Source organism: Agelaius phoeniceus, chromosome 26 (assembly GCF_051311805.1).
Source record: "Agelaius phoeniceus isolate bAgePho1 chromosome 26, bAgePho1.hap1, whole genome shotgun sequence".
In the NCBI taxonomy this organism is placed as follows: Eukaryota; Metazoa; Chordata; class Aves; order Passeriformes; family Icteridae; genus Agelaius; species Agelaius phoeniceus.
Genome location: NC_135290.1, coordinates 2534589 through 2545643, shown reverse-complemented (window position 1 = coordinate 2545643; position 11055 = coordinate 2534589). Strand labels below are relative to the sequence as shown.

The window sequence follows — 11055 nt, the reverse complement described above, 5'->3', positions numbered from 1 at the left end:
TGTTTGGGACAACTCACAGAAGTCACACATGGAAAAAGAATAAATTAGTAATGTGTATTTATTTGCGTTTGGTTACAGTACACAGACAAGGAGGACACTGAAATTACTGAGATATTTTTGCAGCTGCAGCTTACATGAGTGACAGTGCACAGAGCAGCAGTCAGAGGAAAGGAGAGTTTGTTTGCATAAATACAGACACTGGAGTACAGGGATTTCACAGTTTTCACAGCAGTATGTTACAACTTTACACTTTAAATTACTACACCAGCTTGAGTAACATCGGTTATACTTTAGCAGTGGTCCCAGGATTCAGGTACAATCAGACCAAGGATAAGAACATGGTAAACAAATTGAAAAACAACAGATGACCAAAAAAAAAAAAAAATCCAGAGTGATGGCTTATTGGAATGACAGGCACGTTCCCCTCATGGGAAAGGTACAGCTTGTTACCAGAGTTCAGTAAGGCATCCCTATGAGCCAAACTCTACCCCCCAAACCCTAAATAATCACTTCTGGAAACAAAATGAAATGAGAATAGAAAAAAATAAAAGTGTGAGAGACGGTATTAAATACAGCAGGTAACAGAGGGAATAGCACAAGTTTTGGTTTTATTAGAGTAAGTTTCTATCCTTATAAAACAGTCGCTTTGCACAGTTTGACCAGGCAGCTCGACGTCTCTGTCCCAATAATCATCTTTACACATCACAGTCCCACTGTGGCTGTCCCCTGGCCAGGTTTCTGTCCTGGTGCACCCCAAGGCACCAGCAGCTTCTCACATGGTCATGTGCTCTGGTAGGACGTAGGATATGTCATCCCAAGGGTGACGGTACAGACCCTGCTTCAATCTCTTCTGGTCCAGGTAGTGCCCTGAAAGGAGAGTGGTTTATGTTACAAAATCCCCATCCCTGCTTTAGTCTTTGCCTTGAGCTGTATTTCTGAATCCCCTTGGGTTTCAGGTTTTTCTGGTGTTCCTGAGGCAGGGCAGCCCCAGGAGGAGGGAAGGAGCAGGGAGGATGTGGTAAACTCACCAATGAATCCCATACTCCTGCCCAGCACAAAGATGCCATTGAGAGCTCCTATATCAATATATTCATCTGCTTCTTCCCTGCAAGACAAAGGAAAATGATTCCTTAAACAGATGATTACCAGGAGCCATTCAATCTCAGATGGGCTTCTGCTCTAGTGCCAGGAGCCAAACAAATTCCCTGGGTAGATTTCTGCCCCCAAAAGCCAAGCCAGGCTGTTTCCTTGCCATGTCATGGAATTCTGCCCCTCAGGAGCTGGCAGTGCAGCTTCATAGGACCATGAAGCAAGAACAGCTTCCCCTCACTCACCGTGTGAAGGAGCCACAATTCCTGAGCACATCAACAAAGGCCACTCCAATAAAGCCATCTACATTCAGGATAAGGTTTGGTTTCTGCAGGAAATAAAACACATGCAATAAAGATGTCAACAGTGCAAATGGTGTTCACCTGGCACCTTCCACTGGTGATTTGAAGGCTGCCTGTAGCTGGGGACACACCAGCCCAGCAGCTTGAGCAAGAGCTACACTTAATGGAAATGCTGGAAAATCAACCCAAAACCCTCCGGGGTCACCTCCCAGAGGTTCCTAGCAGCCAGCAGCCTGGGATTTACACCCAGCAGTGCCACTGTGGCCACACAGATGATGGTTTGGCTTGCTCAGCATTTTCCTGGTAGCCAAATGCCTTCAGCCTTCTTTTTACCACTAGCTCCTTGCAGAAATTCTCTCACAGCAAGGTAAATCTTTGATTTTTTTTCCTCCCTCCCTGCTTTTTATTGTTCTGGTTCTCTGTCTTTCTCTCCAAGTGAGATATCAAAAAACCATAAAGATTTATTGGTGTAAGTTGTGATCAAACAATCACATTTTAGATCTCAGCAAAGATGAGCTGAAAGCCCCATTCAAAAAGACATTTCAAACTGCAGCTGTACTTGGCTTCAACTCCACCCCAGACACAATCCCCAGCAACAATTTATGGAGCACTGCACTGAAAATACAGCTGAGGCCCAGGCACTTTCCCTGCCATGAGAACCAGAGTGCCCAGAACATTCAGTGCTGGTGCCCTTCACCTTGGAAGTTGTGATTTTTTCTACTTCGAGCGCGTAGTCCAGCAGCGGAGTGGCAGGGAAGTGCTGCTTCACGTAGTCCTTGAGAATCTGAACTCTCATGTCAGGGTTGTTTATCTGCAAGTTCAGAGCACATTACATTCAGTGATGTTGCCTCTCACTGATACTCTTTGTAGATTTGGGAGAATTTGTTCAATAGCTGCCTCTGAAAATTGCTGATTTTCTTTTCTTTGTTTTTACTCTTCCCCCACCTGTCCCTAAAAATCCCTCCAGTTTGTCCTAACGCAGTTTTCTTACTGATTTCACTCTGTGTCCAATGCCCATGATCAGCTTCCCTTCTTTCTTCATTTTATTCACAAATTCCATGGGGATAATCCCACTGTCAAAAGCTTTGCTGAACATCTTGGCTGCAGCATCAAGTGCTCCCCCAAACCGGTCACCCTGGGTGCAGAACAAAGGCAATTACATCAAAGGACTCCACAATTAAGATACAAACCCAAGATTATCTCCTCCATCCACCCTCCTGGTCTCTGGAATTCATGACATTAGAGTTGGGCAGGCACCTGAGAGAAAACATTTGCTTATCTCTCACATGAATGCCAATTTGGAGCCAGTGCATTTCTGCTAGAGACAATGTGGGGGAAAAAGCAATTCAGTGTCTGTTTTAGCAAATCTTGTCAGATTTCAGGCACCAGAGTCAACACTGACAGCAACTTGGCTGCAACAAAATATTTCTAGACTCAAAGGAGTCGAACTAGTCCAACTTATTGGAAAAATGAATCAGATTTGAAATACAGAGCACCAAACTGTTAGAGCTGAAATTCAAAGTGTGAGTGGACAGACACCACCATCTGTGACTCTGCAGCCAATCCAAAAATAAATAGTAATAAAACCTAGAAGAGTAATGAGTAACAAAGCTAAACCTTGTGAATATCAGGTACTCACAATTGTAAGAAGGCCTGAAGTGAGGCTTGAAACCAGATCTTTGCCAGCCCTGGCACAGACAATGGTGTTGTGTGCTCCAGACACGGCTGGCCCGTGGTCTGCTGTCACCATCAGGCACATCTCAATGAACTGGCAGGCGTACCTGGGTAACCTGGGCACAGACACCACATCAGTCAGGGACACAACACAAATGCAAATGTTTGTAAAGTCCCCAGCCCTCCAGAGTTGAGGTGACACAAGTAGTCACAGAGTGTGAATCAGGCCTAGAATACAGAAGTTTCCTCAGTGCACCACAAGACTTGTGGAAAACTTCATCCTGAGATTAAAACACACTGTATGCAACTCAAAATGCTGATATAGTGTTATGGAGGAAATATAGAGATGGCATTCTAGTGAATCTACCTTCACAAAGGAATCCTGGAGTTACTTTTTTAGCTTAAAAGTCCATTAATAAACAAGAAAAATTCCTAAGAATTTGCAAGAACCACCTCACCTCCTCTGAAACCAGAGCAGGCCTAGAACCCCTCCAATGCCCATCTCCTCTTTGAAGACCTCAGTGATGGGCATCCCAGCATAGATCAGCTCCTGGCCTCGCTCGTCACAGATGCTGGTCATGAAGGAAGCAGGTTTGCGGATCAGCCCCAGCTCCTGGAATTGCAGGGCAAAGACAGGATGTTAAACACCCCACTCCAGCATGGAGGGGCAGCACAAGGCAGAGTGAGCAACCAGCAACACCTCAGGCTTCCCCTTTAGAGCAGCTTCCACAGCCCAAAAATCAGCACAGCTCACAAGTAACGCTACAAAGCACAAGGTATAACCTCAGCACGGCATGCAGAATCACAGCCAATGCCCTGTCTGATTCCAAGAAACCCAAAAGCTGCTAAACCAGCACAGCTCACCCTTGCCCAGGAGTAATCCATTGGCACAGTGGGAGGAGGCACTTCCTCAGCTGGTTCAATCACTCTTTTGGCCACAAGATCCTGGTACACAGACCTAGGGAGAGAATCCATCAGTAACTTGGGTCCTTCCAAGAGATCCAAGAGAGGTGATCTAACCTAAACCTTCAAACCCCACAATAAGTAGAATCTGCTTTCCTTAAGCAGAAATATATTCCCTATCAGGCCAGAATCAGTGTCCTGACAGCTTTTGTCCACTGCTGAAGGTGCCCTGTGAGTGTGACTTACTGAATGACCTCTCCCAGCTCATCAAAGCTCCGGGGAACAAACACTCCAGCTTCCTTTAAGGCTTTGTTCTTTGCTACAGCAGTTTCAGAGGCCTGGTTGGCACAAGCTCCTGCATGGCCAAACTGCACCTACAAACAGGAAAAGAGAGCACTAAGGAATAGAGATTGTTACCTGCAGAGAGAGCAACAGAACAGAGCCCTGACTGGGAACACCAGTGGCTGCACATCTGTCTCCTCTGGGCTGCCAAAACTCCTGGTTGCAGTCAGAGCCAACAGGGATGTTCTCAACTGCAATCCCTCCAGGCTCATTCACTTTCTGCCTCCCTAAACTGCCCCACTTCAGAGCTGCTTAACATAGATCTTTGCCATCCAGAAACAGGCAGCTATTGGAATTTGTTGCTTTCCCTGGCATCTTTGGGGTCCCTTCACTAGTAAGCAGAATCCCCTGGAAATTTCTAGTGACAGAACTAGAGAAGCACAAGATATCTTTAATTTTATAATTTATATTTAGGAACTTTTGCATATTAAAGTTACTACTGCCAGTTCTGGAAGGTTTAGGTACAATGAGTGAAGTTGTGTTTTATTTCCTGTTGTGGGTATATTCCTATTTTATGCATTTGCCCCCATTTTTACACATACCTCTGAGGAGAACATGGTGGCACAGGTACCAATGCACCAGCACACCACTGGCTTGGTGATCCGGCCCTCTTTAATACCCCTGCAGATCTTGTACTCTTCTGTGCCTCCAATCTGCAGGGAGAGAGAGATGGTTCCAAGCTGCACTTTTGATAAAACCAGCTCCAAAATATACAAAGAAGCTTTGCTGCAAGTTTTTCTCCTTTTTCACAGAATAATGGCTGAAGTGTCAGAACAAAACCTCCTGATTTTTCTTTTTCTTCTATTTATTTTAAATAGGGAAGACTATGCTTGCCTGTGGAATACATTCAATTTTTTTTTGATGAAAGCAGCAAGAAATAAAATTTGAAATATTCAAGAACAGTAGAAGCTGCTATTTAAAATCCTTACAACCAGGTCAGATGCTCCCAAGACAAAAGCCACACACAGGTATTTCTCAGAGAGTTAAGTGGTCTCACTCACCTCCCCCAGTACTACAATCATCTTCACTCCTGGAGTATCCTGATAACGCAAGACATGATCCATAAAAGTCGAACCAGGATATCTGTGTGCAATCAGGAGAAATGATAGAAATTTATTTCATATACTTTTCTGAAAGAAAAACTAACACCCAACCCGCTCTTCTGCTGCAGTCTGAATTGCGAACAGCAACACTCTTCCTTCTCCAAATCACCAACAATTCCTCTGCTGACCAACTTGAAAACCAGCGCCTGCTGAAGGTGCCAGCTCATACCTGTCCCCTCCAATGGCCACCCCCTCGTAGACCCCGTCAGTGGTGCGGGAGATGATATTGTTGAGCTCGTTGGACATCCCTCCAGAGCGGGACACGTAGGCCACGCTGCCAGGGCGGTACAGCTTCGATGCCAAGATGTTATCCAGCATGCCTCCTGTGTTGCCTATTTTAAAGCAACCTGGCTTGATCCCACCAACCTGTAAGAGAAAGGTGTAAAGCCCTTGGAAGTTGTGAAACTGAGGAACATTTGTGTAAGGCACCATTTCCATAGAGAAGGGAGGATGGCAAAGACTTAAAGGTGAGAGACTAGCATGCACTTCCTGTGAGTAAAGACCAAGCTATAAGAGAATAAAAGAAAGGTGTAAAGCCCTTTAAAATCATGAAACTGAGGAACATCTGTGTAAGGCAGCATTTCCATAGAGAAAGGAGGATGGAGGATGGCAAAGACTTTAAGGTGAGAGACTAGCATGCACTTCCTGTGAGTAAAGACAAAGTGAATTGTAGGATGCACTTCATCCATTACAGAAAGCTGATCTGAAGGTTAAGAAAGACAGGAGAAGGTGGCCATCAGTACTTACAGTGGCAGGCCCAATGATGGTGACTCCCTTTTTATCAGCTGTCTTGATCAGTTTGCGTGTCAGGGCCTCCGGAATGCCCTCGGCAATAATGGCAATGGTGCGGATCTGCCAATGGTGGGAGAAAGAAAATCATTGATACCCCACAGAGCTGCCCCTGGTCAGGCCCCTGGGAGGTCACTCTGTGCATTCTCATCCAGGAAGGCCCCAGTGCATGAATCTGCAGGCTGCCATGATCTTCACAACAGGCTCAATGCTCTGCTCAGGGGATTTTCTCCCCCTTGCACATCAGAGCAGCACTGAAGTCATTACTGCTAACCAAGAAGCACCAAGATGCTCTTAAACAAATTGCAAGTCCAGCATTAGGATTTGCCAGGGATCCCCAGCATCCTCTTTACATTCTGTAAAGGGTTAGAATTGGGGGTTATCTGCTAACTCAGAAAACCAAGACAATTTGCTAATGCCACCATGGTTTAAGAAACACCAGTACCCTGCTGACAGGGTCATCCTTCTTCATTTGGGCTTCTTCTGGATCCTGCACTCACCTGAGGATAATTCATGGTTTCAACAGTGCTGTCATAGGCAGAGCGCAGGGACGCAAAGTTGATGAGAACATCCACCTCTGGGTGCTTCCTCATGGCATCTGACATGTTCTTGTAGACTGGGATCAGGATTTCCTTGTGGCCCCAGTAGAACTTCTGCCTGTGGTCACCACTGTGGGAGAGAAGATGGGAAAGCCCTGACCTGAAGGCTGCCGGAAAGGCAAAGGGACACAGCGCATGCAGACAGAGGAGTTTACAAACCCCATATTCTCAGTCCCTGAGACTGACTGAGACACTCACGAGCACGTGAGCGTGTCTGGGGAGGGACCATATGACAGCAGAAGGTTCTTCAGAGAATAGGACAGAGCAGCATATGGAAGGAGACGGGCTAATGGGGACAGAGGCATCCAGCAAGATGAGTAAGCTCTCCCACAGTGAAGTTACCAGAGCCTTAACTCTACTCCAAGCTGGAAGACAGAATGAGGCACAGAAAGAGTAATGAATGAGAGGCGTGCAAAGCTGTGTCACTGGGCTGGGGCTAATGCTGGACTGAGGGAACAGCAAACCAGTATCTGTAGTGAACAGCCAGGACAGCCATGGGAGGGCCAGTCAGCTCCCCAGTCCTGCTACAGGGGGATTCTGTGTCATGGACATATTTTATGAAAACTCCTTTTGCTAGGATCTTTTCTCCTGAGAAGCTGAGAGGCCTCAGAAATGAAATGGAAACAATAATTATCTGCTGCTGTGCAATCCAACAGGTGGATCTGTGATTGGTCTCATGTGGTTGTTTTTAATTAATGGCCAATCACAGTCCGGCTGTCTCAGACTCTCTGGTCAGTCACAAGATTTTATCATCATTCCATTTCTTTCAAGTCTTCTGATGAAATCCTTTCTTCTATTCTTTTAGTATAGCTTTAATATATCATTTTCTTTTAATATAATATATATCATAAAATAATAAATCAGCCTTCTGAAACATGGAGTCAAGATCCTCATCTCTACCCTCGTCCTGGGACCCCTGCAAATTCAACAATTCTGCCCATCCCACAGGCACTGGAGGGGCAGCACCTGGGAAGGTTTCACTGTTGGTATTTGTACACAGTAGATGCTCTGACTGGAACTGACTGGAACCTGACTGAGCAGTTATTTGAGTGTGTGGATTCTGGCTGTGCTCCCATACCAGTACATTCGTGGCAGAACATTCCAGGTTTTGCCAGCCTGGCTCCTTCCAAAAGGTCAAGCAGAATCAGATAATTACAGGTAGCCTTTAACTCCAATCCCTATTGCTTTTTCCTCCTTAATCAAGTGCAGCACTGCCAGAGGCTGCCACTCACATATGGATATGGCTGTGCCTGCACTCAGCACCCTGAGGTTTGCACTTGCTGAGAAGTTATTGCAGAGCTGCAATTACCATCAGAGCTGCAGAATAGCAGTACAAGGGCTTAATTGTCAAGAGGAGAAATTCTCTGCAGGACAGAGGCTGATTAGACACCAGCTCTCCAGGATGTCTGTAAATACCACAGGAATGAACCAAAGCTCCTGCCTGGCTCTGGGCTCCCACATCACTGTTCTGGAAGCAACAGCTGCTGTTTCCCTTGTCCCTGCCTGCCCTGTCCCACAGGGAGACCCCCACACTGAGGAGGAACAGTAAAACAGCTCATGCACACCCAATAGCCCTTCTCATGCCTGTAGGGATGGGTCAAGGAGGGTGAACACCACAAGGGAACTCCCTATCCCACCAAAGGATCCACAGGCTTCCTGCCTGCTAGGAAATCCCTGCTGCTATTGGAAAGAGTATGAACAAGATTTTATTTTTTTTTTTTAATTTTGTTTGGCTTTGGTTTGTCAGCAGAGCTGCTATGATTCAGGATAATATTTGGAGGGGTAATTCCTGCTGCTGCAGGCACAAATCAAGGTGTCTTGGACAAGCACACAGCCAACAGCAGGTGAGAGGAAGAAGCCTTACACAGCCTGCCTGCCTTTGCTGAGCCAGGGGGCTGGAAAGAAAGCCCAGGCAGCCAAACCTTGGCACTGTCACATTTTCTGAAAAATCCCTACACCAGAATTTCTTCTCCTGGGAAGATGAGAAGCTTCAAAGAAAAAGGAAAACAATATTATCTCATTTGCTTCTCCCTGTTTTGCTGCTTTGGAATTGTTTACCAACAGGTGCATGTTTGATGGTTTCATGTGAATTGTTTTTACTTAATGACCAATCACCATCAGCTGTGTCAGACTGAGGAGTCAGTCACAAGTTTTTCATTATGATTCTTGTTAAGCCTCCTGTCTGTATCCTTTCTCTATTCTGTAGTATAGTTTAGTATAGCATTCTCTAATATAATAACATAAAATAATAAATTAGCTTTCTAAGAACATGGAGTCAGATTCACTTATCTCTCACCTCATCCTGGGGACCCTGCAGATACCACAGACATCTTTTAAAAAGTGGAACTTCATTTCTGTGGTGAACACTAAGCTGTTTCAACAGCACAGCCCAAAATCAATGGTTGAAGAAAGCAGCCTACAATGCCAACCCAGGGGTGGAAGGGAGCAGAGGAGAAGGTGTTCCAGCAGGGATGGAGACCAGGGCAGAGCCCCACTAAAGAACCACAGAGACTGAGAGAGGAGGAAGGTCACAGAAGAGCTGGAGGGAAATGCAAATGTGACACAGTCACAGGTACTTACGTGAAGGGATAAACCATGGCAGCCACTGAAGGCTCATCCCTGGAGCAAATATAATCAAAGTCCAGCATTCCTTGGACAGCCCTGGTCTGCATCCCCCACACAATGGCCTTGGTGTGACGGCTGAACAGGGTTGTGGCTTTACCTGCTCAGAAAGAGGGGGGGGGAAAAAAAAAAAAAATCAATCTGTCACCATTATATTTGCTGAAAAATCTCTTTGCCTAAGATTTTCTCCTGGGAAGCTGAGAAGCCTCAGAGAAAAATGAAAATAATAATTATCTGATTTTTTTTCTCCTGTGTTTTGCTGCTTTGGAATGTGGTTTGAAGATTGTTTATCCAACAGGTAGCTGTTTCATTAATTTCATGTGAATTGTTTTTACTTAATAACCAAGCATGGTAAAGCTGTGTCAGACTCTAAAGAGAGAGCCACAAGCTTTTTATTAGTATCTTTTAGCCTTCTGTCTGTATCCTTTCTCTATTCTTTAGTATAGTTTAGTATAGTATTCCTTAATATAACATAAATCATAAAATAACAAATTAGCCTTCTAAGAACATAGAGTCAAATTCATATTTCCCCCCTTTGATGGGGGTCCCTGAAAATACCACACCAATCCAACTTCAAACTTGAGCAAGACACAAACTGCAACTTTGCCAAATGCCTGCTGAGAGGCTCCTGGATGGGTGTATGCCCCCACCTCCAAACTGAACTGCAGTTTGCAGGATGGAGCAGCCACACTGTGCAAATTAAGAAACTGTAGATGAATTAGCAATCCCTTCCTTGTACTCTGAACACAACAGCCAGGTTTTGGGGTTCACTAAATGGGCAAGTGAATCACAGGAGGGAGCTGGTATAGGACAGAAGTAAAAACTGCCTCTGCCTCTTCTCTCGTGAGCCTTGCATATTTCTCCCAGTTTTCTTATGCAAAGCTGAAGAGAACTTGGGAATTTCATGTATTTATTTGCATGTAGCCCAGTCTGGGTGAACCATGAGAGGCTGGTCAGGGCACCATAGTAGAATAATGGAAAACTTAAAAAACATAAAGGGCAGCAAATGGGGGAACAAAGAAAATAAAGGAGCTCAACATACTTGGTTTTTCTTTTCTGTTTTTTTTTTTTTTTTTTAATTATCATAATCCAACACAAATTTCATGGCTCCAATAATTTATATCAGAGTTCAGATTCAATGCCACATGACTTGTTATTAGGAAACTGAAAATTCTGTTTATCTTGCAGGTGCTGCATGCAAGGGGGTACCATGAGTGTTCCCAGGAACACCACAATGCAGACCCAGAGAGGCAGTGATGTTTGTCTGAGAGCAACAATCCAAGAATTCCCCTTCTGCTGTCCCTCCTCATGATAAGGGAGGTAACTTGAAGCTCTATTTTGCCTCCAGTTCAGCAGTTTATTCTCACACAGCACAGAGCCCAATAGAGTTTTAAAGTCCCTACAAAATAACTTCACTGAGCACAAGCTTTAATGGTTTGCTGGACTGTTAAGGCAACATTTAGTTAATTTGTGACTTTTCTGTACTTTCCAAACCTGATAACCAGCATCCCCTGCACTACTTTGTTTCCCTTTGAAATAAGACACCAGTTATTGGTCACTCCTCCTTTTGGAAAGCAAAGGGAACAAAGCTTTTCACCAAGTGCCTCAGGCTGATCTTCTCTGTGGTGGTTG

At 45.0% G+C, this 11055-nt stretch overlaps 1 protein-coding gene across 1 annotated transcript in view; it reads right to left on the bottom strand.

Annotated features, from left to right (window-relative positions):
* Positions 1-40: 40 nt before the first annotated feature.
* ACLY (ATP citrate lyase) overlaps positions 41-11055 on the bottom strand; it is a 28412-nt gene continuing 17397 nt past the window's right edge. Inside the window, exons 14-28 of the mRNA XM_077190917.1 lie at positions 9382-9523; positions 6703-6871; positions 6161-6265; positions 5583-5779; positions 5312-5393; positions 4853-4963; positions 4215-4342; positions 3930-4023; positions 3524-3678; positions 3031-3181; positions 2383-2526; positions 2089-2202; positions 1335-1417; positions 1029-1105; positions 41-867 (exon numbers count right to left, since the gene is read on the bottom strand). Coding sequence (XP_077047032.1) covers positions 773-867; positions 1029-1105; positions 1335-1417; positions 2089-2202; positions 2383-2526; positions 3031-3181; positions 3524-3678; positions 3930-4023; positions 4215-4342; positions 4853-4963; positions 5312-5393; positions 5583-5779; positions 6161-6265; positions 6703-6871; positions 9382-9523 — 1847 coding nt within the window. The 3' untranslated portion in view covers positions 41-772. The remainder of the gene's footprint in view (positions 868-1028; positions 1106-1334; positions 1418-2088; positions 2203-2382; positions 2527-3030; positions 3182-3523; positions 3679-3929; positions 4024-4214; positions 4343-4852; positions 4964-5311; positions 5394-5582; positions 5780-6160; positions 6266-6702; positions 6872-9381; positions 9524-11055) is intronic.